The sequence below is a fragment of the Oryza sativa genome, chromosome 10 (assembly GCF_034140825.1).
Source record: "Oryza sativa Japonica Group chromosome 10, ASM3414082v1".
In the NCBI taxonomy this organism is placed as follows: Eukaryota; Viridiplantae; Streptophyta; class Magnoliopsida; order Poales; family Poaceae; genus Oryza; species Oryza sativa.
In genome coordinates this window covers 19,770,107-19,797,492 of record NC_089044.1, presented here as the reverse complement: position 1 = coordinate 19,797,492, position 27,386 = coordinate 19,770,107, and the positions used below count along the sequence as shown (strand labels likewise).

Genomic DNA, 27,386 nt, shown 5'->3' with positions numbered 1-27,386 from the left:
AAAAGGTAAAATACTAAACATCTCAGATCCTACCACTACTGCAAAATTTCACATAGCCATACGGCAAAGACATAGACATATCCGCACAGCACAATGACACCATCACATGCATAGAAGAATGGCGAGTTCCTATATAAGCAGTTGTATAGTGGTTTATTATCAAATACTCAAATCCACGGGCTAGTGGGTTTGAACTTCATTGCCCCAGAAACAAGAAAAAGGACAGCAAAATAAGCAAAGAAAAGGAATTGGTCAGTGATATGTTTTATTCAATCCTGTGTACCTAGTGGACTTCTCCCGCAAGGATTTTCTCTGTCTCCTCATCAGCCTCCATACCATCTTTTTTCATACGATGAAGCAAGTCTGACACTGGTTTTCCTGCATTGACATATGTCTTCAGTAACCCATGGTAAATGTCCCTTGTTGGAGTAACCAATCTCTGTAATAAGCTCATCATCTCCTCAGCTGCTTCGACATTCTTTTGCTCCGCGAAATAGTTCAGGCTCATCAGCACATTCGTCAGGTCAGGTATCCATTCATTACTCGCAGAAGCAAGTGCCTTCTTTGTGAGATCTGCTGCCTTCGACACCTGACCAACCTTGAAATATCCACCAGCCAACTTATAACAAGTATTGGCAAAAGGCATCCTCCCTTTCTTGATGAATTGATCTACAAGAGCTTCTGCCTTATCCATAAGACCTTCTTTGCAGTAAGCATCCACCAATAAGTTGATTAACCGGGAATCATGGTAAACATGCTTACTTTCCCACTCTTCATATGCTTTCTCAGCCCCAACCATGTCATTCATCTTAAGTAGGACACCAATCCTGCACATGTACATTGAGTTGCACGAATTGGCCTTCTCGAGAACATTTTCAATCGCCTTAATATCTTCAGCAACCACGTACGCTGCCACCAGAGTCTTTTTTTTTCTTAGAACTGCCACCAGAGTGTGAGTAGTGGATACATCAGGAACAATACCACTCTCTTCCATAGCCTGATGCATGGAGTGCACCCTCTCAACCTGCCCATTCTGCAAATAAAGCCTCATCATCACATTGTAAGCGTAAGAACTGGCCATCCCCATGCCCCGCATCTTCTCGAAGAGCTCCTCCGCCTTCTCCACGCAATTGGCCTCGGCGTAGCATTTAAGCAGGGAGCCATAGCACTGCTGTTGCTTCAGCTGATCCGGCATGCTGTCGAAGTACTCCACGGCCCTATCGAGGCCATAGACCTTGGTGATCAGCTCCAGCCGATTCGCGACGTCGCCGGGGGATAGATGGAGGTGCAGCCGCTCAGTCATCCACATGGAAAGCTGCAAAGAAAATCAAATCAAATCAAAACAAATAGGAATCGGTGGCATGATGAGATGCGGCGATGGAAGTGGTGGCCAACAAGGGGGATTCGTAGATTCGTCCCGCACCTGGAGCGCCTGAGAGAAGCGGCGGCGGCGGCAGAGGTACTTGATGATGGACTGGACCTCGGGCTTCGCGACATGGCGTTCCTCGGCGAGGCACCACTGCTCCAGGACGGGGGACAGCGGGAGGCGCGGGTCCGCGGCGGCCGCGACCCGGCGGAAGAGGGAGTCCTTCTTGCGCCGCGGCGGAGGAGGCGAGGGAGAGGCTCTCTCCTCGGCGGCCACGGAGCGAGGGGGAGGCGGTTTCCCCGGCGGTGGAGGAGGTGGCGACGGGGAGACGGCTTCCTCGACCGCCACGCGGCGGAGGAGGCCGCCGCCGCGGAGGAAGACACCACGGATGTGCTGCAGCGTCGTGGTGGTGTTTGGGCGGGGGGGGGGGGGGGGGGGGGGGCCGGCGTCGGCGCTCCGGCGAAGTCGGGTCAAGGGTTTTGGGAGGGGAGAGGGGAAGGAAATCGAAGAAATGGGGAATAAGTTCACCGTACGTCCCTCAACTTAACAACTAGTATTTTTTTTGGAATAAGTCCACTTTGGCTCCCTTAAAAATGACCCGAATCTAATCCATGACCCTAAACCGCAAAACCGGATATCTCGACCCCCGAACTATCGAAACCGGTGCAATTTGACTCCCTTGGCGGTTTTGGAGGGTGGTTTCGGTGACGTGGCGCTGACGTGGCGGTGTTGACTTAGTCTGTGGGGTTGACATGGCGCTTAGGTGTCATTTGAATTAAAAACGGATATGTGGGACCCGTTTGTCATTCACACATTAAAAAACATGGGGCCCACTGACATGTGGGACCCGTTCTTCTTCCTCCCTTCTCTCTTTGTTTCTCTCTCTCCTCTTTGGCCGGCCAGGCCGCCGGGGGAGCACGAGCTGGAGCGGCGGCGGGTGGGGGCCAGAGCGGCGGAAGCTGAAGCGGCGGCGGCGGTGGGAGTGGTGGCGGATGGCGCTCGCCCTGCAGGCCGACTGCTTCACCAGCGACCTGAGCTAGCTCATCGCCGACATGATGTCCGGGTCGGTGCCGCTTGACGCAACACGCAAGCACAAGTATCCCTGGGAGGGTGGCCATCTTGGGTGTGTTCAAGCGAGACAAAATTAATTGCTCCCCCCTGCCTACTCATCCTATTCTTCAGTGGATGGTGAACGACCTGCTAACGGTCAATTTTATCTCTGGTTAGTTGCTAAATGAATCAATTTTATTTCTAGATTTTTGTGATGCTTGTGGCCTTAGCAGCACTAGTTGAAGGAGACGTAACGGGGGATGAGTTGGTGGCGATGATGGGGCTGGCGCGGGAGTTGACGGCCACGCAGCGAGCTCGAGCAATGACTTGACGACGTCGTCGTTGCAATGCTGAATGGCGTAGCTCGATGGCGGCCCTCGCCCCTAACTAGCTTGACAGGTTCGATGTCGGCCGTGTCGTCAGCTTGTCGCATACGCCGGATGCCCGGATCTTGTTGTTGCAATCGGCGGAGAGGCCAGAGCGCCGGATATTGTTATCACGGACGGCGAGAGGCGGCGGAGGGAGCAGGGAGCTCGTTCCCCGGTGAGGGCGCCATGACGGTGGAGGTGAGGACTGGGGTTAGGGCGCTTAGGTGCCGTGCCGTCGACCGCCGCCCCCCCGCTCGATGTCGTCGGCATCGGCGTCGGCGCTGCCGTCCTTTCCCGCCTCCTTGCCGGTCATCGAGCTGCCCGTTGCCGCTCTGGAACCCGCCGTCAGCTCTAGCCCGCCGCCGCTGCTTCAGCTTCCGCCGACCACCACCACTCTAGCCCCCGCCGCTCTAGCCGTGCTCCAGTCCCCGCGGCTGGCCGAAGGGGAGAGAAAGAGAAAGAAAGAGAGAACGGAGGAAGAGGGGAGGAAGAATAAAGAGAGAGATGATGACATGTGGACCCCACATTTTTTTTATGTGTGTGAATGCCAAACGGGTCCTACATATGTGTTTTTAATTCAAATGCCATCTAAGTGCCACGTCAACCCTATAGACTATGTCAACACCGCCACGTCAGCGCCACGTCACCAAAACCGCCCTCTAAAACCACCAAGGGAGTCAAATTGCACCGGTTTCAATAATTTGGGGGTCGACATACCCAGTTTTACGGTTTAGGGTCATGGATTAGATTCGTGTCACTTTTAAGGGAGTCAAAGTGGACTTATTCCTTTTTTTTTTAGATTCCTTAACCACAAATTTAGAAATATGTACCCTAAACTCACACAAACCGTGCACTCAACGTCCTATGATATAATATATAGGTGGTTTCACTTACATGGCATCCTAGTCAGGAAAAAAAAGTGCGTGAGACCTACATGTCAGTTGCACTTTTTTTTTCTCTTCTCTCGTACTTCTCATCTCTATTCTCTTCTTCAGTGAGGGAGGCTGGCGGCGGACGAGAATTCACAAGCCACACAAGCTGCTGTCTGGTCCATGGATCACAACTTGAACGAGTTGTTTGAGCTTCCCATGGATTTGAGGTCCTTGTACGGCCCCGACGAGGTGAGCTCCTGCTCCATCCCCGCTGGGTAGCCGGCACACCGCCGCCACCGCTGCTGCCTTCTCTGCCGCAACCGATGACCCCACCTAAGCTCCGGAGGCCAGACTCGCAAGGATCAGCGACAGCGCTGCTGTCACGGCCTTCACGCCGAGCGACATGCCCGGCTGCGTCGAGCTCCGCGGCCTCCTGACCTCTCGCATATCTGATTTTGCGGTTCGATGACGTTTTTTATCTCACTGACAAGTTGAGAGACCTTCAGTGTACTTTTTCCTAATTTTGCTAAGGCTATGTTCGTATGGGGTGGATGGGAACTTATTCCCTCCGCATGGAAAACGGAACGGTCTATTAGCGCGTTATTAATTAAGTATTGGCTAATTGTTTTTTAAAAAATAGATTAATTTGATTTTTTTAAGCAACTTTCGTATAGAAACTTTTTGTAAAAAACACACTGTTTAGCTGTTTGAAAAGCGTGCGCGCGGAAAACGAGGGAGATGGGTTGGGAAAAAGGAGTTACAAACACAGCCTAAGCCTAGCTGCGGTAGCAGCGGATCTGTAAGGCCCATCTAGCCCAATCAAATATAGCCCGCACGTGAACCACAATCCCGTTCCGGCCCAATTTATATGCGACTTATGGGTGGCTCATATAAAACCTCGAAATCAACTCCAAAATTACCAAAATTAAGTTTTAAGATTTAAATTTTGGCATCAGCATTATATAATATACACGTTATGTAGTAAAAGACGTGGCACGTACGCAAAATGCTGTTTATCTCAGACTTCACTGTAAAATCGCCAATGACACCAGTATATCACAGACATGCACAAATTATGCGTACATTCTAATTTTCTAAAGCACCCTCTATTAATTGCGATAATAAGGAAGTTGCAACGCTTCAAGGCAGAGCGAAAGCGAGGCGGCAAAATGAACTGGCAATATAACCGTACTGAACAGGTCGTCTTAGTTATTAGCCGTACTGAACAGGTCGTCTTAGTTATTCTTCTGCAGATGTCACAGTTAAAAGCGATGTGGCACAGGCATATATCTAAGTTTGAAATACGGATCTATGAATACAAGAAAATGCCATCAATAGAGCAAACTCGATGGTCGACGGATGGTAGAAACACCAGGAAGAGGAAGATGCGGATACGACGGTAAATTTTCCTCACTCCGAAAGCGTGGACTTCAGCTCTCCACTCTTCTCCAGCTCAAGAACGATGTCACAGCCTCCAATCAGTTCTGATTTGTAGTACAGCTGAGGGAACGTGGGCCAGTTGGAGTACGTCTTCAAGCCTTGCCTAACCTCCTCGTCGGATAGGATGTCGAACGCTCCGAAGCTGACTCCTGCTTGCTTCAGTGCATTCACAACCTTCGAACTGAAGCCGCAGCGGGGGGCATCTGGGGTGCCCTTCATGAAGAGCATCACTGGGGCAGAGGAAATCAGGGCCTTCAGGCGGTCTTCTAGACTTTCTTTCGCAACGATCCCTTTCTCAGATAGAACCTTCTTAAGCTCCCCACTCTTATGCATCTCCATAACAATGTCTGATCCGCCAACCAGTTCACCGTTTATGTACAGTTGAGGGTAACTAGGCCAGTTTGAGAGAAGCTTTAGACCCTGCCTAACCTCATCATCCGTAAGAATGTCAAAACTTGAGAAAGGGATCTTCTCTTGCTTAAGAATATGCACTAGTTTTCCACTGAATCCACACTTGGGCTCCTCAGGTGTACCTTTTATAAATGCCATCACTGTGCTGAAATTAACAAGGCTTTCCAAGCGTTCCTTCTGAGCTGCAGTAAGCAAAGCTGGTTCAGAAACTGCACCACTCTTCTCAGTATCAGGCTTGGCTTTCACTGCCTCCTCGTTTTTGCTTCCCTGTGGCTGCAGCGGAATGTTGTGCTCCTTAAAAACATCCTTCAGTTCACCGCTTTCATGCATAGCAATCACAATATCACATCCACCAAGCAGCTCACCTTTGCAGTAGAGCTGAGGAAAAGTCGGCCAGTTTGAGAACTTTTTCATTCCTTCACGTACATCGTTATCTGTTAGGATGTCAAAGCTCCCAAATTCAACTCCTTCCTGCTTCAAAACGTCAACTACTTTTCGACTGAAACCACACCTTGGTTGCTCAGGGGTTCCCTTCATAAATAAGAAGACGGGATGGGAATTGACAAGCTGCTCCAATCTCTTGTTCAATGCATCTTCTGCACTACTAGTGGCAGAAGCTCCATTTTGCTGTGCCATCTCTTGAACCTTTTCAAGTACAGCAGGCCCAGCAGCCACACCCAGGCTAGCAGGCACAGCAGACTCAGCAACGCTGGCAGGCCCAGCTAACTTTGCAACCTTATTGGCCAAGCTGGCTGGATTTGCACCCTCCAGAGTATCAACAGTTTTACCTTCCTGCAAACCCCAAAAAAACAAAGACACAAAGATGACAACCTCTTTAAGTAAAAAGCATCATACTGATATTTCAAATAATTTGCTAACAAATATTCAGCAATATACTAAAGGACCTATGCATGCAAGCTTTAATAGTAATAATCATATGATCAGGTGCATTGGTTCAAGAGCACAATTCACAGCTCATACTGATTGTAAGTCCATGAATTGAGAGAGACTGTGTGTTACACCATCAGACAACACACCTCATCAGATGTCATAAGATACATTCATAAGGAGTCTTTAGTGCAGACAGTTATGGTGCACTAAATTACACAACAAGGTAGAATCTTTACTGCACCTCTAAAAAATGGTAACTTCACTGTAGGCAGCTAATGTCAGTGGAGACAATCCAAACTCATTACTTCAGGGTATATGAGCAAGCAAATCTGATCACTATTTTGTGGAATAAAAAAATTATTGCACCTCTCATCTTGTTGGAAGAATACAAGCTACTTATTCAGCATTATAGCCATACTAGCATTATACAAGGCTAGAACTCATCCGCATCAAGTTAGTAAGGAAGAGTATCATGATCCTACCAGAAGTTATTATGCAAAAATATATAACTATGTGAAATGGTTCGTGTCAGAACAAATTATATAAAGGCAGTTGCGAATACCTTCAAGAAAACAAAATATGGCACTGCTGTAACTCCATATGCCTCTGAAATTTCGGGTTGTTCCTCAGCTTCAACCTGACAAAAGTTACTAGTGTATGAGAAAACAAACAAGCAAATGATATAGAAGTCAAATTCTACAATATAATACAGTGATTAACAATTACTAGAGAGACTAATAGGAATATAAGTAATGCCCAAAGAAAAATAGTCACAAAGAAGAGCTACTGAATTATAACAGTATTTATTATATAACACTCAGTTTGATGGTATCACTCAATGAAACTACAGAATAATCCAGTAGCAAAACGAATCATAATTATGTAAGGGACTGGAAATATTTATATTTTGTCTCATACTCTTGAGTCTTGACAGATTTCAGAGTCCACTGAGAACTCAAAAGGTTGCAGGACATATTCTAGCGCTAAGAGTATGGTTCCTAGCACAATAGCAACTAGTCAGACATGCAGTAAGCTACAACCCAAGGTGGAATAAACAGTGAATCGGTGCTAAGCAGGAAAATGATCAGCGCTTAAGGATGTTACACAACTACCTCTTCAGGAGTTGCATTCAACCAGTAAGTCAAACTGGATAAACAAGTTGGATGGGCAATCAAAGAATTGTACGCTAAGCAGGAAAATGGTCAGCGCTTAAGGATGTTACACAACTACCTCTTTAGTTAGTTGCAGTAAGTCAAACTGGCTCTTTAGTTAGTTGCAGTAAGTCAAACTGGATAAACAAGTTGGATCGGCAATCAAAGAAGAAGAATTGTACTTGATAGTTGATACATCCCTACACAATACTATGAAGTAAAAGAAACAACACCACAGTTACAAATCAAACACAGAAGTAGAGCAGCTTCAATAGCATTTATCCTACACAGAACATCGAAGAAATAATCACTATCAATAATTTATATACTATGGGCTCTATATTATGGCAGAACTCCAGGCAGCCAGGTTAGTATCAACCTCTCAAAAACATATACCTACTTCCCAGATATATAAAAGCAAACTAATTCCAAATCTACTCATGATTCTTGAAACAAGATTCACAATTCATCATCCGAAAAACATCTCATATGAATCTACTAAAACAAATGGTAGGAAATACAGTATGTGAAGCCACCAGCAAGCAAGTCACTGTAACCTTCCACCAAAATCCTTACCACACCATAACCCTAAGCGAACTAAACAGCTCAAATCTACCGCGATCGGGGAGGACACCAGCAGTGGCACGAGCGCACGCACGTACCCGGAGGAAGACGGCGTGGGAGAAGTCGACGGCGAGGTGCGCGAAGACCTCGTCCATCTGCTTGGACGCCTCGCACCACGCCGCCCAGAAGTGCACCGCGGCGGCCCGCGCCCCTCCCGCCGCCGCCTCCAGCTCCGCCTTCGACCCCACCTCCCTCACCGCCGCCATCACGCCCTCCCCCCTCCCCTCCCTTCCCTCACCGGCGACGACGAGAGATGCAGCAGCAGGCGGCGGCGGCGGAGGAGAGATGAGAAGACGACTCGCGGCGGGGGGGCTTGCGGCTTGGGGTTTTCCTCTGCTTTCCTTTTTTTTTTTCGGTTTTTTTTCTTCTTCTTTTTTACCTCCCGTGACGAGGTGCGAAGGCGACGGAAGATTCCAGAAGGGGCGGGCGGGGCGGCGGGTGGGCCGGAAAGTCTCCTGGTATTTGGGCCGCTTCGGGCCCACTCGTTAGGCGAGTTGGACTTTTTTTTTTTTCTTTTCTGAGCGAGACGCGGTGGTGGGGTCTCGGCGCCGCCGGGAGCGCGGCTGCGGGTCGGGGGAGTGAGGCTATAAAAGGGGTGAAAAAAGGGGAGGGGTTCACCTGATGGGGAAATGGACTCGCATGGCCAGAAACCCTAGCCTCCATCCCCTCCCGAGCCTTCGCCGCCGCAAGTAGATCTGAGACTCTCTGTTTTTTTTCCCCTTTTGTATCTGAATCTCTCTGAGCAATCCAGCAGGATCAGATCTGTAAGGCGTAGGAGTAGTGATCTGAAATCCGTCAGCAGTAGTTGATACATCTGGGTTTTTTTGGTTATTGTTGTTTTTTATGTGATTTTTGTGGTTTGTGTGTGAGTTGGGTGAATCAAGTGGATCGATGATGCTTTTCAAGAAATACTGCGTTATCTTCCTGATTACATGTGAGGCTGTTGCTATCATGGCCATGGCCTCCTGATGACACAATTATCTTGCTGAGATCCAAGTTGCGGTAACTTTGCCCTCTTCTTTTTTTCTTCTCTTCTGAATTTTTTCATGGTTTTTGGGAGAGATTTTCGTTACTTGATTACAGTTCTAGGAAAAGGCCACCTTGTTCAAACAGGGCTTTCTTGAAAGGGATCAATTTGCTAGGAGTACATGATTCTAAAAGCGATTTCGAAATAAAACACAGTTCTCGATCTCATACCTGAAAACAAAAGGCCCATACTGTGTAAACTGTGATTATGCTTCTGTTAAAATGGGATATTTGTACAAAATTGACGCCAATCACCTATAAACAGATTGTGAGCTTTTATCTTAGTAAAATAAAATGTGACATTCTACTCAGTGTTCAGTGATCCGATGTCGTCTCTTCTGCGTACAACTTCTAACAGCCGTTTTCGGTAGTACAAACTAGCGAAACACCAAAAACGCAGCATTTGAGTTCTGGAATACGCTGAAATTGTTAGAATCAACCACGAAACCAAAATCATTGTTCAGAAACGTTGCAACGAGATAAAACACAAGAACTTGTTTTAACAAAGCATACGGACAGTACATATACGGTTACAACACCCAGTCTTTATACAGTTCTGCTGGAGTTCCATCTACTGGCTGTCATTGTATCTCAGGACAGACAGGTTAACATAGGTACAACGCAATTACAGGCTAAACCGAAGCGAACTACACTGTCAGCATCTCTAACAGTATCGTCAAGCAAGCTTATTTACAGCTGCTCTAGTAAATTTACAACGTCCCTGGCAGAATCCCTCTCGTTTCTGGCAGCGACGAGGCACGGTCCATGGCCTTAGCAGGACATCTCACCCGTCAGCTGCATAGAAAGCAACCGACTTCAGTGGAATCACCTGCTCCTGCAAAAAAGTTGGTTCGATCAATCACGCGTTTAATCCAAAACAAAATGGGTATTAATTATGCTAGCCTATGAAGCTACCTCAGAGTTCTCTATTTGCTCTGCAGGGAAATGAAGTCCAGTGGAACAGTTCTCAAGCACCTCAGGGCTCTTCATCCATGCTTTGTGTGCTTCAATGGCTTTCAGCTTATAGCGAAACATCTGCGATACGGATCTAAAATTAAGGATGTCGACAATTACTTAACACAACAAATAATTGAAGCAGGTCCAGTTAAAGAAAAGTAGCAGCGAAGAATAGCACTCTGAAGTCTGAACCTCAGATAAAGAAATGGTTGGTTTTTCCAGTTCATCTCCCTCAACATGGATTCCAGTACCCTGGCATTCTGGGCAAAGGATGGATGTTATTTTCTTAGGTGCATTTTTTGCCTTTCTTCCTCGATTGCTTTTTCCCTTGCTTGCAATTTTGTCTGCTAGCATCTCATATTGGCATAAAATAGTCCAGTGCACAAGGCAAGAAGTGTGAAACAAATGAAATGCCTGCAAAATTAGCCGTACAAAGTCATTGGAGGTTGCAGCAGAATACTACAAATTTTTAAAGAAGAAACTATACACTGTCTATGTTTTGCTTGAAATGAATTCAACCACTTTGCATTATACGGTTTGGAATCCCTGGTTTGTGAGAACTGTAATTCCATTACAACAGTGAAGAAGTTACCATAACTAATGAATGGAAATTAGTCAAATGCCTAATTTTTTAGGTTTGCTTTAATTTATTTATCTGTGAGAAATGCTAAGCATGTCATGCGTTGCTATCTTCAAGAAATACTAAGAAACTGCAAAGGCAAAGAATGTTTGAAATAACTTACCCCGCTTGAGTTTCTACTGCTGCAGGCTAGATTTCCTGTCTTGCAGTTGAGCAAGGTAGCTACATCCTTTTCAAGAAGCATTGGTCGCCCACAAATATCACAAGCTTTCTCAGCAGCAAGGCGCTTCTGCTTACGCAACTCCCTCCTCATAGATTTGGTGGATAAGAGGCCAACTTGAAGATTGTGTGAAGTACCTGTCGGGGAACCTGTTATGATAGCTTGGCTATTGTCATGGGCGGAGCTGCTTTGCTCATTCGACTCCTCTGAAGATGCTTCTTGATCTGAAAATGACTTCTTTCTTCTCTTTCCACGGTGTCCAGCATCATCAATCACGAAGAAAGATCCAGCAGAGATAGGAAGGTCCTGATCATCAGAAGACCACTTCCTGCCCAACTCAATTGTATAAGAGAAGTTGACAATGGCAAAGTCAGATTGCTCATAGGTGTCACACTCATCCAAGCCATGGGAGCCATCCTGTCCTACCCAAGCACACCAGATCTTGCTAATCTTTTTACTTCCTTTGCTAGCTTCCCATAACCTGTATGCAATATTTCCATATCCCAAAAGATGCACAGGCAAATCCGAAACAACATCCTTTAGCAATACACTAGGAATAACGAGAGGACCGTCAGTTCCACTTTGGTTTGACAGCACATGATCTTCAGATACAGAAGCAGTTCTACCATTACCATGCGCATTTGCACCACGGCGTGTGCCTTTTGCGCCATTGCGAGAGCTAGAATCATCTCTCAACCTCGAAGTCACTTCAGTGTCGTTGGCTGGAACCAGAGCCAGCTCTCTGGTGTTCTGCGAGCTCGAGTCCAGCAAGAGCGGGTCCTTCTCGCGCGAGTTGTTGAAGAAGAGCACGCCGTCGTTGAACGGCCATGGCATGGGCCCGAACAGCGTGACCTTAGCCTCCGCGTAGCGCCGGGAGTGCAGGTTCCCCTTCAGGTGATCAAACAGCACGGTGTCGCTGAAGCACTCGGTGAGGCAGATGGTGCAGAAGAAGATGACGCGCTTGCCGACACGGCGGAGCTCAACGTAGGTGTGCCCATTCTGCCGGACCTCCCTCAGCGTCGCCTTGGCGGCAATCTCGCGGATGTCCACGGGGCCGTTCTTTCTCACCACCAATTCCTTCCCCACCATGGAGAAACCCCCTCAATTCACCACCGAAGCTCCTCCTTTTTCCGCTATTACAGATCCCTACTCAAATTTCCCACCAAAAAAATAATAATCCCCCAAATTTGCTTTCAAACCAAACTGCTTGCTGTTAGCACTGCACCACGCATCAAAAAAAAAAAGAGGAAGAAATTCCAGCGTTAATTGGAGGGAAATTTACTCAACCTAAATTCGAACGGATCCCTAATCTACACCCCCACCGCTGGGGCTGCCACCACCACGCCGGGGGGGTCACGATGCGGAGCGGGGAGGGAAGAGAGAGACGGCTAACGAATACCTTCAATTCGAGCCGGGAGGCGACGGGGGGCGTCGGGAGGGGCGCGGCCGCGTCGTCGCTCCGAGCGTTCTCTCGCCGCCGGCCATGCGCGCGAGGAGGGGGAGGTCGGGAAGAGGAAGAGGAGGAGGAGGAAGAGGAGGAGGCCACCCTCGGCGCGCCTCCGGGAGTGCTCGCCGGGGCGCGGGCGCGCGTGGGGTGGGGTGGGGAGGCGGCGGGAGATGGTCGGCGGTGGCTTCGCCGGGGAGAGGAGAGGAGAGGAGAGGAGAGAGGAGATGCGTGGAGAGAAGGGAAGGTGAGATGAAGGTGAATGGTATGGGCGGGCGGCTTTGGTCCGTCGTTAACTTTTTTTTTTCTCTGTGGACTCCGCGGGGACAATGTTGCGTGGGAATTGGGATTAGTGAGTTCGAAAGATGAGTTTTTGGTAATCGAATTAAGGGACACATATGATTTTGATAGAAATATAAGCGTAAAATAGATTATTGTAAAATATAGGAAAAACCGTTTGATTGAACCGCAGGAAAAACACAGAAATTGGATGAGAGAGATAGACTCAAAGGAAATTAACCAAGAGGTTGAAGCTCTTGCTAAATTTCCTCTAAAATCTCTATAGGATTGTCCATTCCATAGGAATTTTAAAGGATAGAAAATTTTTTTATAGGATTGAAATCCCCTAAAATTCCTATATTTTTCTTCCAATTCAAAGAGCCCTAAGAATAAAAATCGAGGAGGAAAAGGATAAACTTCTTGAAACAGTCAGTAAACTACTACTACTATGCAGCAGGATATCCCGTATGTTGTTACATATGACCATGTAAAGATAAATAGTTTTGAGAAAAGATGCAAAGCTAAATACTCTCTTCGTTTTATATTGTAAGTCGTTTGACTTTTTTTCTAGTCAAATTTATTCAAATTTGATCAAGTTTATAAAATGTCGACGTTTGATACCACGATTTCGGTATTTGCATAGTATGGGGATCGTTGGTACTAGGATATATGCGAGATTGTAATATAAAATATGGGGACGAGGATTTTTATATAGGTTCGGGCCCCTAAATTGTGAAGCCCGGTCGTTGCTCTTATTCACCATAATCACATCAGTCCAATATTTGGGGTAGCCTATCTATCTGTTGTCGACTTGGTGGTCTGAAGTGCTGACTCATAGTTGACAATAGGGTAGCCTTCCTTCTCGAATCCGCATCCGGCGAGATCAAAGACAGCGCTATGTCTCTCCTGACAGTATCCGTAGACACCGTATGGGACAAGCCATGCTTATCTCTGAAGTCAATATCTGGCGTCTTGTCTTGGCGTATGTTGGCTTGTATGTTGATCTTGTGTCTTGATCTATTGTTCCGTGTCCCCTCTCCTCCTAGGGGGTCTTGTATTTATACCCATAGGTGTCCTCTTGTCCAAGTAGAACTAGGAAAACCAATATGGATACAATTCGAGTAGTCCTTGTCATTTCCATATAGAACCCTATTCATCCTTCCTTATGCGGAACTCCTCCTATATCCGAAGGTTATTTCCGTATAAGACATGATATGTGGTGAGTCCTGCCGAGATCTAGTCAACTACTATTAGGTATGTGGTATTCATAATCCTGACATAAAAATTTTTTAGCAACATATAAAATATCAAATTATTTTTATTAAATCTAACATTGAATATATTTTGATAATATATTTGTTTTATGTTAAAAATACTACTATATTTTTCTATAAATTTAGTCAATTTGAAGAAGTTAGTCTTAAAAAAAAAAGTCGGACGGCTTATAACATGACTGAGGAAACTTAAAGACTTCTATACTTGTTACATGATGATTGGGGAGATAATAGTTTTTCAATTAAAAATTAATAAAGGTAAGAGAACACCTTGTAATTAGTTAATGCTTTCGTTATTTCCTGAATTTTATGAGCTATCTATTGGGTGAACCATGTAACAAGTGGTTATGGCCTTTCTGAAGCAAAAGCCGGACTTTTTTATTATCTAAAATAAATACAACGAAGAAATGAATGTTACTCCACATGAGCAGAGACCTTCTAGCCCTCCAATGAACGATCTAACGATTTAAGATTTTTTAGGATGATGTAGTTTAATGCATACTGATCTTTTGACTTTACCTGTATATGATAGTGGGTCAAGTTGATATTCCTTTTTCTTAAATCGATCACGTATCGTTACTGTGCTATGATCATTTTAAAAAAATAGTTATTGTTTTGTGAAATTTACTCAAATATAGATTGCCATGTTTGGGTTTCTTATTGTTCATGCACACAACGTTTTCACACTCAGCAATGAGACACTTCACCGACAGGTGGCCCCAATACCTTACTTACATTACCTGATGCACCTAACTCATGCAGAAACTCTGATCATCATGCGCTACGTGAGAATCACTCCCACCCCTTCTTTTTGCAAATACTCGTTGGTTTTAATTATGGTTGACAATGTTTTGACCACAACAAATTTTAAATGATATAATAATGTTACATCAAAGTGGTATATTTAGATTCGTAATAAAATGTACTTTACTAGTAATACTGTATTTCTTTTTGGCGTTCGCAAAAAAAAAACTGTATATTTAGAGATCAACTTTTATATTATCTAAAAGAAATAAAGAATACAACTATAACTATACCCATACAATTGAAACAAATAAGGACTATATTTACCTTAAAATAAATTAATCAGTACGAAAGCGACCCTAACTTATTCGCCAACGGAACATTTCATGGCCATATAACCCAGTTCAATTCTGCGATGAACTCTCACGCGGATGCGAATATGCCACAGGGCTTCTGCCGCGACGCCGACCTCCGAATTGACACACGAGCCGCGCCGACACGACACCAACCAACCAAACAGAACAAAATAATAATAAGAATAATTGAGTGGAGAGCAGTGCAATGTCACGCAACAGATTTGTTTCGCACGATGTGACCCATTCACCACCGTGCGCTCGTGCGAGTCAACAACATGGCACAGTATTTGGGAGCAAAAATTGGGCACGGGCATATCCAGATTCCATAGCATAATTCAAGTGAAAATTATAGAGATCCAAAGGGCATATCCTAACCCAGTCCTTTAATCCTTCTGACACTAGGGGATTCCCCTTTGCTACGGGAATTACTAAGTAATTTTCAATATTATTTTTCGTTACAATTCAGCTAGGAGTAAAAAGAAAAAAAATAATCAAATCTCAGGGCTTATCAATTTTTTTTAATCATGAAAGCACTTTATATTAAATATTATAAAAATGATAGAGATAATTGTAAAACTATTGTGGAAATGATGTGAAAGGTAGCGATTGAATATGCTTGCATGTTAATTTATAGAACTAAATAGATTGTAGATGATCTTGCATGCTTGCACGAGGTTGAATATGTAATTATTGTTAGTGGGTGATAATGTGGCATGGTTGCATGTTAAGCTTTAAAGTTAGTGGGTTATAACTTTATAGAAAGTATAGATAGCTGTTGTATCTAGAGATAGCGAATCAAAAATATTACAGTAAAAGAAAGCAACCAAAAACAGGAGCCTAGTACTAGTACAAGAATTACTATGAGGCCTGGTTTAGTTTCCAATTTTTTTTCCCAAAAACATCACATCGCATCTTTGGACACATGTATATAGCATTAAATATAGATTAAAAAGAAACTAATTGCACAGTTAGAGGAAAAATCGCGAGACAAATCTTGTTGGTGATATGGGTCCGGGGGTATCATGTTTAGAGTTTGGAGGCTGCCCCCCAATGCCTCGTGGCCCTCCCCCAAGGGGAGTCAGGCCCGAGGTGGGGTGGCGGCCACTCTTTCCCAAAGATTAGTCGGAGGAGGCTGTCCCCCAATGCCTCGTGGCACTCCCCCAAGGGGAGTCAGGCCCGAGGTGGGGTGGCGGCCACTCTTTCCCAAAGACTAGTCAGAGGAGGCTGTCCCCCGATGCCACGTGGCCCTCCCCCGAGGGGGGGAGTCAGGCCCGAGGTAAGGTGGCGGCCACTCCTTCCCAGAGACTGGATGGAGGAGACTGCCCGCCGATGCCACGTGGCCCTCCCCCGAGGGGAGTCAGGCCCGAGGTGGGGCGGCGGCCACTCCCTTGCCGAGACTAGAGGGAGAAGGCTGCCCCAGGCGCCACGTAGCCCTCCCCCGAGGGGGGATCGGGCCCGAGGTTGGGCGGCGGCCGCCCGCTCCCGTGACTAGGGGTCGGGCTCCCCCGACCCCCTCTCTAGGTCACCATGTACGGTGGGTTAAGTGTCCGCCTCCAGGTACCCACCTACCCGCATTTATGGCGGCCCGAGCAGTCGCGCCACGCCGCATTTAATGCGGTGTGCAATGCACTCAACCGGTCTGTGACCGGTCGAATGACCGATGGGACTGGGGTAGTGCGCCTGTGCGCTGCTCGTGTGTCAGGCAACGTGCAGCCTGACATGTCCCATCAAATAATGATGGTGAGAGGTCCTCATCCTCTTATCCCAGCCGGAGTCGGTCCTCCCGCTTTGGTCAAAGCAAGGCTCCCATTTCCCGGTGTAATAGGAGCCCAGAAGTCTTCACCCATTAAATGGTGACTGACAGGGGCACCCCCGTGTCAGGCGGCAAGATTTGACAGGCCTCATCATCAAGATGACGTGCGCTTGCTTCCTAAGTCAAGAGACAAGACATGCATTTAATGCAAAGATTGTAATCCTTCTCCGCTAAGTTATGTTTTTGGGCCCATGTGGTAACCCCTTGATATATAAAAGGAGGACCTTGCCCGCCGGGAAATAGGACGACTCACAGAAAACCTGAACTCTAGGAGAAGAAGAGCGAGAGTGCTCTCCGGAGTTTAGGAACCCTTGTAACACTCAACCATAATTCCAAACACAGGAGTAGGGTATTACGTTTCTCAGCGGCCCGAACCTGTATAAACCCCTTTTGTCTTATCATTTTTAGGGGATTAAACCCCCTCAAGATCACACAGCTTCGCTCACCAAGCCCTCGAATCTCATCCGCTGCCCCCGGCCGAACTCACAAAGGGGGGCCTCACGGTTCCCTGATGGAGGGGTTCATTCTCCGATAAATCTTTTGAGTCTAATTAGTCCATGATTAGCCATAAATGTTACAGTAACCCATATGTACTAATGACGAATTAATTAGACTTAAAAGATTCGTCTCGTGGTTTCCAGGCTTCCAGGCGAGTTATGAAATTAGTTTTTTCATTATTTGTGTCAAAAAAAACTCTTCCAACATCCGATCAAACATCGGATGTGACACGTGAAAATTTTCTTTTTTCGAACTAAACATGCCCGGAGTTTCTCTCAGTCGTTGGAGCCCCCTGACTGGCAATCATTAACAGGTAACTGGACTTACTGTGACTGCCTTAAAATTAATTAAGGACTGGATCTCGTCTGGATCATTTTCATGTTAATGTTAGGTGGGGCACATGATCTCCAACCTGGAGACTAGCAAGCCAAAAATTTTGCTGATCATGTCACAACAAGCAAAACCAGAAACCGAGATTATAGTGTACATAACATGCGAAATACTACAATTTATTGAACCTGGGCTATGATCCGGGCAAGAGTAGATGACTATCAGGCAGGAAGGCATGTGGAACCGTGTCGAATGAGTAACAGAAGAAATGCAGAGCATTGCAGAATGGCAAGCCCTTGAAAAATGCTTATGCATTCTCCACACCAGGCGCAACGTCCTCATCAGGCACAGCGTCGTCTGCATTCTCATCAGGCTCACCTGCCCTCCGATCTACAAAGTCGTAACCATATTCCTCCTCTGAAAGATTCACCTCCACAGATCTGCCATAAATGAATGGTCTTTGGCCCATTGTTGTGAAAGGCAATAGCCCCAATGCACGGGCGGTTTTAATCTCTCTTGCAACCTTACGCTGAGCTTTCGCACTTATACGAGTCTGAAAAGCAGATCAATAAGTTAGAAACCATGGCAAAGCATTTATATAAATACATAATTACGTGTGCATTTGTGAAACAGACTCATACAGCAAAACATGAAGGTATACCCTAAAAAGAACTAAACAAGATACCACAAAAGACACTACGCTGAGAGTTGCCGAGGAGAGATGGTGCTACGTGGCACCTTAATTATGATATTGTGTTACTTTAGAACTAAGCACTGAAAAGACCACGTCCAACAAGAATCAACAAAGATATCTCATTAACAGCATCATCAGCAATGCATGAACTATACAAACAAGACAATATTTATGTCTAGTGATCAAAAGTTACATTTAGAATATTGGAAACCTTTGAGTCCCTGTGCATGCATTGAATAAAAGTTGCTATCTGAACTCTGGCAATCCTTTCTTATAGAGACCATTCTACTCTGAAAATATCAATTTGAAAGCTATCTAAAATAGCATGATGAATTATTACCATACATCAGGAGTGTCATTACCCAAATTTCTATTCACAGAAAGGGGAAAAGTTCCTTATTACCTGACTCCTCTTGATTATAATGCCAGCTTCTGTAAGAAAGTTGGCCAGAAATCTAACATTCTGCAAGGAACAACCAAGTAATCAAAAACTGCAGCTATTAATATACAGGCAAGATCATTGTTTGTTATTGTATCATTCAAATGTAAAACTATGTTTGTTTTTTCTGCATTCTGAATTGTACATTTTCAACCATGCACACTCGTTTTACACGTTGAAACTTGAAATACATGCCTACATACATCCCAATGATTTCGACTTTGATAGTTACCGTGTTCCAGTATTTGCATCCAAATGTCATCTTAGAATAATGTGAGGCAATAATTCAAATAAGTAGGTTAACAAGCAACATATCAACCCACTACAGTAAACTATTTTAGTTATTGTTAAAATTCAAACACAACAGCGGTAAATAAAATACCAGAATCTCAAATGTTATAACTTCTAGGATAGAAAGTAGATCACATGCTATCATCATCTAAGTTATGACTTCCTCAAATGACATACCGTTCTTGAAATTAGTCACAGCATACCACCATTATGTGTTACTGAAATTCATGCTGGTTAACTGGCTAAACACTCTATAGTTTACAAGAATACAAGGTGACAAAGTAATGCAAAACCTATAATTCCATTAAAAGCTAAAAAATAAACTGCAGACTATTTACACAGTTTGTCAGGCAGATGTACAAACCCTAAAATCGGCTTTCTTTAAAACCTCCTCTGTAGTTGTTTGAAACTGTGGCCTAGGAGGGTTCTTTGCGGCTGCAGGTCTTGTAAGGTCAAGATCCTGCATGCAGTAGAGTGTGATAAACATGCTGTTAGAAGACTCATTCCACTACAGTATGTCCATGGAATGAGCAAACAGATATAAAAAGGTAAACTAAAATTAATACTAAGAGTCACATTTTCTAAGTTTTCAATTGTTTAGGCATTAGTGTATCATAATAGGAATTTCTCTGTTTTGACAAGCATGTATCCAGCAAAAGATGTAAATTTGTGTGTACATATACAACACATCACAACCTGTTCTAGCTCACAAATTTACCGCTGAGTTCCAGAATACTTATTCAGGATAAATGTAATCCTAAATAGTGCACAAGGCATGTGCTCTTTGTATACTTCAACAATGATGTGAAAAACAGAAATCCCTCTTACCTTGACATTATAAGTTGAGCCTCGCCTGAAAGTCACATCTGGCCTGTAATCATAGTCATCGTCCTCATACTCCTCCGTCACATGAAAGGTGCGGGACGCCTCATCCAACTTCTCATCCAAACCATCTTCTAAGGAATCGAAGCCCGTGCACAATTCAGCCAAGATGCTGCTAGAGTTACCCCTGTTACGGAACCCACCCCTCCAACCCCAGTCAGATCCTCCACGGCGATTCTCAAGCCCATCATCCAAGCCACTCAGCATCCTCTTCTCAAATTCTTCCACGCTCTCTCCCACCCCTGCGCCGGATAAGCCAACCAAAACAAGCATAAGAACACTAGTACTATTGGGACATCTTTTTTAGGCATCAACTCCTCAAACAATCACTAGTACTGTCATCGCAATTGGGATTTTGCACGCGAAAGCTCTACATCAACAGCCTCATCTTTTCGCTTATGCATATGCATATCCGAATCGCTTATTGTCAACAAAAACATAATTTATGAGTACAACTTTTATATATGTGTTCTTAGCTATTCAAAAGCAAATGCTATAAAAAAACTACAACGAAAAAAAACACAAAATCAACTCTAAAATTAAATTTAAAAATTAAAAATTGGCTTATAAGCAGCATATGTGGCTGCAAATCTGCGTTAAACCTACATCTCCAGCCACTCGATTCAACCCGATGGATAACTACAACGAAAAATGGCGAAGGTGTGGGCAAGCACGAACAACTCCATCCAGGTCAGGATTCGACACAACTTATATTAGGGAATATCGCATGGAGGGATCCGTTCGAGAGGAATTCTCGATCAGGAGGAGGAGGCGGCAGGGGGGGGGGGGGTTCTCACCGTCACCGCCACCGGACAGGAAGGAGCGGCGGAAGGTCGCGGCGGCGGCGGCGGAGGCGGGGGACGGGGGAGGGGGGCTCGAAGGGAGGAGGCGTCGGAGGGATCGCCTCAGCGCCGAGCTCGCCATCTCGCCGCGAGGTGGTGCGCCGCGCCGCCACCCGAGACACCAGCGAGAGGAGGAGGAGGAGGAGGTGGGGACTGGGGAGCGGGTGATTTAGGGGTTTGGGATCTTTTGCGTTTGGGACCCTGGAGAATCTCCTTATTTTGTGCGGTTTTGAGTTGCTGGTTTTTTTTTTTTGAAGTATTGAGTTGCTGGTTCTGCTTGTACTTGTTCGCGCTCCTCCCTCTCCGGTCACATTACGAGGTTCATCGCTTAGTCTAATAAATTAAAATTTATAATTTAAAATTTTGAAAAGTTGATTTTTAAGATATTTTTAACGGTAGCGTTGGCTTTTAAGTCGCTATAAACAAATATATGAAACTTTTACCTATAAATTAGTTTTTATTCCCTAATAAACCGTTTTGGTTTATTAGAAAATATGAGCAACCAATAAGACTCTTTTTTCCTTTATTTTCCTAGCAGACTCATCATTTTGCTCACCTGCTCTGTGTTGAATAATGAATTTTTTACTGATATCAATTTTGTTTACAAAATATCTTCAAATTATAAATCATGTAAATTTAATCCATTTGTTAAAGAAAATATTCCCTCCAATCTTTAATATCTGTTGTTAGGATAAACAACTTTTGTATAAATAGATAGTTCATGTGTTTATCAAAGCGTCATATATCAATGACCAGAGGTACAACATTTGATTTTGGGAGAACTAAAATCAGTTCTCCGAAGATCGCATAAATTTTATAAACGGAATATCATGTTTCCATTTCCTCTATGCAATTGTAACAATATGACACAAACGTACAATAATAATTTCATTGTGATAAACTAAATAACCAATTCGTATACGAATGGTTACATGCAAATTACTACTACCTCCATTCCAAAATACTTGTCGTTTTGAGTTTTTTTCATAACGTTCGATCATTCGCCTTATTTATAAAATTATAAAATTATTATTTATTTTGTTTGTGACTTGTTTTATTATAAAAAGTACTTTAAGTATAATTTATTTTTTTTATATTTACACTAATTTTTTAAATAAAACGAATGATCCAGTGTTACATGAAAAAATGTCAAAACGGGGTAGTAGCAAATTACGCCCAAACAAATTGGCGAGAGCCGAGAAGAACAAAAGTGGGTTCCTTTGATCCTTCAAACCCAAAACCGAAGAAGCGCGGGGTGCAAAACGCAAAACAAGCTCGCTCCTGCGTTCTCCATCGAAGCATCATGGCGGCGGCGGCGGCGGCGGCGACGGCAGCGAGGATACTCGAGCTGGACCCCGCGCACCCGCGCGCCGGCCGCGTCATCGACGACATCGTGCGTACGGAGAAGCGGATCTTCCCGAAGCACGAGTCCCTGGCGCGGACCTTCCACGACGAGCTCAAGCGCCGGAACACCACCCTGATCTACTCAGCCGCGGCCGCCACCATCCCCACCACTGGAGACGCCGCCGCCGCCTCCGACGAGGAGGAGGAGGTCGTCGGGTACGCCATGTACACGTGCGCCACCTCCCTCTGCGCCTCCATCACCAAGCTCGCCGGTGCGGCACACAACAACAAACACTCCTCTCCCCCCTAAACCCTCTCAATCTCTTGGGGGCTGATTCCGTGGCTGTGGTTGCTGATGCAGTGAAGGAGAGCCGGAGGAGGCAGGGCCACGGCGAGGCGCTGCTGATGGCCGCCGTCGAGGGCTGCCGGAGGAGGCGGGTCCAGCGGGTGTCCCTCCACGTCGACCCGGCGAGGGCGGCGGCGGTGGCGCTCTACCGCAAGGCCGGGTTCCAGGTCGACGCCACCGTCGTCGGCTACTACGCTCCACGCAGGGATGCGTACCGGATGTACATGGATCTCTAGGAAACCAAACCAATCAGCATTTGAGCAAGAACAAAAAAAAAAAGGCTTGTGAATTGTTCAGGAAATGCAAATGGAGCAATATGTTCTTCGCCAATTGTGATAGGGAAATGCTACGGGACGGTATCCTGTTCGAACGGGATGCTATCTCTAAAGATCGCCTGATACCTGGTAAGTATCGGCCGATACCCCGTTTGGACGAGATGGTACCTTTGAGGTATTATCTCGTTTGAAGTTTGAAGGATACCGTTATGTAGCATTCTCCATTTTGATATTGAGCTCAACTTTGATTGGATTGATTGTATTGATGCTTCTAACAGTGAGGATGATCTGAAGGGAGAAAAAAATGGTATGAATTGGTGATCTTTGATGACTGATGATTCTGCAGTTTCAGCTATTGTCGCTGACTGTGAATATTGCTTAAAAGTCAGCCAGTTCAGTTGAAATGGTGTTGTATGAGCTTCTCCTAAAAGGAGAAGTTAACTCAATAAGAGGCTCAGGTTAATGGCAACTCTTGGATAAAAGCCTCTTTTAACACACCATGAGTAACAGCAGCTGGTTAAATCTGACTCACTGATTAGAAACCAAATTTTGCAGCAGAAAGCTGGTTAATTGTCAGGCAATGCAGTAATCCGTGCTTTGCCAATTGTGATATTGAGCTCAATTTGATCGGATTGGTTATATATTTATATTGATACTTCTCAATTCTCACAGTGAGGATGATATGAATGAAAACTTTGCTAGTAAGAATTGGTAATCTTGGACTGATGATTCTGCAGTTTCAGCTATTGTTGACTGTAAATACTGATGTAGAAGTGTTAGCCAGTTCAACTGAAATGGTGCTATATGAGTTTCTCATGCAAGGTGAAGCTAACTCAACGAGAGGCTCAGGATAATGGCAAATCTTGGATAAACCTGAGTAACAGCAGCTGGCTAATTTGACTGGCGCTAACCAGAAACCAAATTTTGGAGCAGAATCACTTGATGCAAATGTTGGCAGAGCCATCATGTTTGTAAACAGCAAGAGCAAGCTACAACAGAGCTCAGAATAACAGTAACAAACAGCACTGCCTCCATTTGGGGCATGCACAAGTTCTCTATTGACAGAGCCATGTCAGATATATACAAGCTGGCTTTGATATGCTTGAAGATAGGACGCATGTAACCACTAAATAAGTTCTACAACACGACCAGGAGGTTTGTGTCTCCACAACGGTTCAGGCATTTCCAAGAGCTTGAGTCTAAGCATGGAAATGGAGAACTTGGGGGCATAGCTTAATCAGAACAGAGCATTGGCTGAAGGCCGTCGACGAAGCAGCGTTGCGAGTCATTTTATGTGGGAATCATAAATACTGAAGATGACATCCGGAACAATCAGAGGCAGCTTGTTTATGTACATGAACAGCCTTCTGAGGTTCTCTCTTGACACTGTCTCCAAGTCAACCACATCTTGGTCCTCAACATAGATCCATAAGTCACCAGGGTCAGTCTTCTTCAAGTTGTCACGGCAGAATGGACAAGACTGTGATCTTGAATTCCTGCAATAACACAATCCTTTTGTTCAAGCATTGTTTTTTGAACAGATATGTATGGTAGCTGTATGGCAACTCCAGAGTACAAGGACGTGATCCAAGTTTTGCTAACCCAAAAGATATGCATCGGTTGTAAGAAGCCAAGAATAAAGATAAATCATATAGATATGTAATATGAGAAAACCTAATGCACAATACCACAAATGATTTTGTTCCGCAAACATATTGAAACAAAGACAAATAAATTCCAGATATACACTTATACAGTATCAATGTTCGCTAACAAGCTAGGTTGCTCTGCATGATTCCATGACCCTCAACATGATTGATTAGCTAAATAGTTAGCTACAGAAACAACAGATCACCCATGTTTTCATAATCAGGAGTCAAATAACTACACATGATTAGAAACAGGATGCATAAGAACTAAGAAGCAGGAACAAAGACAAGGTCGATATAATCAATAGACTCAACAAAATGCCATTCTCAAAAGATCTTTGGATTATGAGTAGTAGGAGACAGTTCAGAATATGCTTTGATTTGCTAAGCACAGAATGTATAGGCTTCCTACATTTTACAATAGCTGAATATTCAAAATTGTGCTGTTTACTCGCTTCATAAGTATGTATGTGCCCGTTATATCCTGTTTAGTTAAGCTACTGCCTACTGGACATTGATTCATAGCGTCAGAAGGACTTGAACTTAAGCCTCTGAGCATATTGGTAGGGGGCATGTCAACCTGACATTGTTAGCTAATCAACAGCACCACGTTTGAAGGGTCCTAAGCTTCCATGGGACCACGACTCTCAGGGGACGTCCATGGAAGAATAATACAAAACACATCATCTAGCCAATGTTAGTTAATCAATCACATTCATGACAGAGAAGGCTGCAGTTGCACATCACCAGAATGCAGTCACACAAACTACATGCACAGACCAAGAAATTCTGCGTACCAGTCCTGGTAGCATCTGAGGCACATATTATGGGTGCAGTTGGGCAACACCACTTTGCTGTTCATCTCCATGCAAATCCCGCACTCCTCTTCTCTCTCGGCATCAATTTCGGATAAGATGTTTCTTTCATCCTCATCTCTCCTTCTGTACCTCTCCATGCACACGGCCTTCTGCTTTTTGTCCTCCGTATCAGTAATCCCCCTTTGCAGTTGCAGCAGAGAAGGAAATATCACAGCTGTTCCAGCCAACCATATAACAATTCCAATCAATAAAACAATGCAATGAGGAGAATATCTGCATAATTAGACCCTCGGCTAAAGTTACAAGAACATGTTACATTACCGTAGAATTCTTTGATGCTGGCTTTCCTCTCATGGGTAGACATTGTCGTCGTCCCGTCGACATAAACCTACACAATGAGCTACAATTTCAGTAAGAAAAACTCCGAAACGCAAGCACCGAACCGACAAACATACATTGTAACATGCCATTAGACCTTGTAGACGAGGATCCTCAGCAAGCCGAGAGCCCCGGCGAGGCTGCAGTCAGTCCACTGCACCAGGAAGAGGAATATATGCGCCGCGGGGCTATACGAGAGCCGCATCTGCAGGCACGCGCCATCGTACTCCCGGGGAAATTCGGAGGCCCTGCTCATCAGAACACCAAGAAATAAACAAGCAATTAGCATCACTGGGTGGTGGATCACATCACATGTGGCTGGATAGGCACCCTGCCCCCCCTCTCTCTGAATCACACCACTAAAATTCTCCTCCACTTTTCCGCAGGGAATTTAGAACGCTGGATTGCTGGAACACATGGGAGGGAGTAGTGTTCTTTTTAATATGCTAAATGAGCACGCGACAAGATCCCTTCCTGATCTGCCACCGCTCGTGCGCTCGCTAGCTCGCGGATAATGTATCGAACAACTGAGGAGACGCGGCAGAAATCCCACCACCTCACCAGCCAACCCGCGCGGCGCGCCGCGCCGCGGCGTGGTTCGATTACCCACCGATCGATCTCTCACGCCGCACCGGCGCGGCCTCGCCGCCGCCGCCGCCGCGGCAGCTGGAATCGAGAGGGGAAGGGCGACGGGATCGCGGTGGGGAAAGCCGGAGGAGGAGGAGGGAGGAGCTTACAGGGTGTTGGCGTGCTGGATGTCAGCTTCGAGCACCTTGAACGAGTCCTTGTACGCCTTCCGCATCCTCCACCACCGCCACCACCGCCACCGCCTCCACCGCCGCCGCCGACGCCGACGCCGACGCCCTCCTTCTCATCCAACCCCGGGGCAACCCCCCCGCCGCGGCCGGAACCACCCACCCTTGCGCTCGCTCGCTCGCGCGCGCTCAGATTCCTCGTCTCCTCTCCCTTCCTTGCCCTCGCTGGGGGGGTTCGCGATCGCGAGCGTGCGCCGTGCGGTGGGAGGGCGGGAGGGGGGTGGGTGGGTGTGGTGTGGTGTGGTGGCCTTTGAAGAGGGGAGGGGCACGAGAGGGAGGGAGGGGGGGGGGGGGGGGGGGGGGACAGGGACCGACGCGACGCGACGCGAGTGTGCGTGCCGGGCGCGCAGGCGGAGGCGCGCGCGCGCTCCGGCCGGCGCCACGTGTGCGCCGTGGCGCGCCGCGGTGGCGTGCCGCGTCGGGGCGCGTGCGTGTCACGGCGCGCCACCCGGGTGTTCTCGTTGTCTTCTCTCTCGCGGTAATTACCTGCCGTAAGCCTGTGTTTTGCATTCTGTAGTACATTGGGAACTAATCCTCTCAACACTTCTGTAGTACATTCTTAAAACATCATTTGTTAGATTAATTTAGTATTAGCTTAACAAAACTTCTTTAAAATTATTATTATCATATTTTTAAATTGATTTTTTATGAAAAATCATTGTTTAACTATTTAGAAAGCATGTGCGTTAAAAAAATTGAGATAACTGGAATTTGGAAAGCGTTTAGCAACCGACAAAAAAGAAAAGCCGTAAACTAACTGTGTGAGAAAGCGTCGTCCTTTATCCTACCTATGGAGTAGATGTAATTTCGTCGAGTTAAAATGAAAATGAAATATCAAGTCTTCGCAGAGCCGAATAAACTTTCTTAGAACTTGCATTGGATTGAGTTAAGGTGATATCTAAATCAAAAGAAATTCTGT

The 27,386-nt window shown here is 45.6% G+C and overlaps 6 protein-coding genes across 7 annotated transcripts; 1 reads left to right on the top strand and 5 right to left on the bottom strand.

Annotated features, from left to right (window-relative positions):
- Window positions 1-107: 107 nt before the first annotated feature.
- On the bottom strand, window positions 108-1,666 carry LOC4349035 (pentatricopeptide repeat-containing protein At2g20710, mitochondrial). Its single transcript, XM_015758931.3, has 2 exons — window positions 1,424-1,666; window positions 108-1,315 (listed from the first exon to the last, which is right to left on the bottom strand). The coding sequence occupies exon 2, from the start codon at window positions 1,307-1,309 to the stop codon at window positions 284-286; it is 1,026 nt and encodes a 341-aa protein (XP_015614417.1). The 5' UTR covers window positions 1,310-1,315; window positions 1,424-1,666; the 3' UTR covers window positions 108-283.
- Window positions 1,667-4,839: 3,173 nt separating this feature from the next.
- LOC112935988 (monothiol glutaredoxin-S11-like) lies at window positions 4,840-8,508 on the bottom strand. The gene is made up of 3 exons (XM_026020973.2): window positions 8,212-8,508; window positions 6,961-7,035; window positions 4,840-6,299 (listed from the first exon to the last, which is right to left on the bottom strand). Exons 1-3 carry the CDS (start codon window positions 8,377-8,379, stop codon window positions 5,067-5,069), a joined length of 1,476 nt encoding a protein of 491 aa, XP_025876758.1. The 5' UTR covers window positions 8,380-8,508; the 3' UTR covers window positions 4,840-5,066.
- Window positions 8,509-9,631: 1,123 nt separating this feature from the next.
- LOC4349033 (Monothiol glutaredoxin-S11) lies at window positions 9,632-12,586 on the bottom strand. 2 transcript variants are annotated; one of them, NM_001423078.1, is made up of 5 exons: window positions 12,356-12,586; window positions 10,900-12,175; window positions 10,349-10,570; window positions 10,115-10,234; window positions 9,632-10,034 (listed from the first exon to the last, which is right to left on the bottom strand). In NM_001423078.1, exons 2-5 carry the CDS (start codon window positions 12,043-12,045, stop codon window positions 9,984-9,986), a joined length of 1,539 nt encoding a protein of 512 aa, NP_001410007.1. In that variant the 5' UTR covers window positions 12,046-12,175; window positions 12,356-12,586; the 3' UTR covers window positions 9,632-9,983. The 2 variants fall into 2 exon arrangements, with proteins under 2 accessions (NP_001410007.1, NP_001410008.1); NM_001423079.1 differs by having other exon boundaries at window positions 9,632-10,028.
- Window positions 12,587-17,707: 5,121 nt separating this feature from the next.
- LOC4349032 (uncharacterized) lies at window positions 17,708-20,982 on the bottom strand. The gene is made up of 5 exons (XM_015758961.3): window positions 20,798-20,982; window positions 19,947-20,242; window positions 19,483-19,578; window positions 18,792-18,851; window positions 17,708-18,247 (listed from the first exon to the last, which is right to left on the bottom strand). Exons 1-5 carry the CDS (start codon window positions 20,922-20,924, stop codon window positions 18,002-18,004), a joined length of 825 nt encoding a protein of 274 aa, XP_015614447.1. The 5' UTR covers window positions 20,925-20,982; the 3' UTR covers window positions 17,708-18,001.
- A 1,117-nt stretch (window positions 20,983-22,099) lies between these two features.
- Window positions 22,100-24,158, top strand: LOC4349031 (uncharacterized). Its single transcript, XM_015758963.3, has 2 exons — window positions 22,100-22,458; window positions 22,548-24,158. Exons 1-2 carry the CDS (start codon window positions 22,146-22,148, stop codon window positions 22,766-22,768), a joined length of 534 nt encoding a protein of 177 aa, XP_015614449.3. The 5' UTR covers window positions 22,100-22,145; the 3' UTR covers window positions 22,769-24,158.
- Window positions 23,730-26,689, bottom strand: LOC9269562 (E3 ubiquitin-protein ligase AIRP2). The gene is made up of 5 exons (XM_015758962.3): window positions 26,390-26,689; window positions 25,750-25,900; window positions 25,596-25,662; window positions 25,254-25,488; window positions 23,730-24,303 (listed from the first exon to the last, which is right to left on the bottom strand). Exons 1-5 carry the CDS (start codon window positions 26,452-26,454, stop codon window positions 24,093-24,095), a joined length of 729 nt encoding a protein of 242 aa, XP_015614448.1. The 5' UTR covers window positions 26,455-26,689; the 3' UTR covers window positions 23,730-24,092.
- Between the last annotated feature and the right edge of the window lie 697 nt (window positions 26,690-27,386).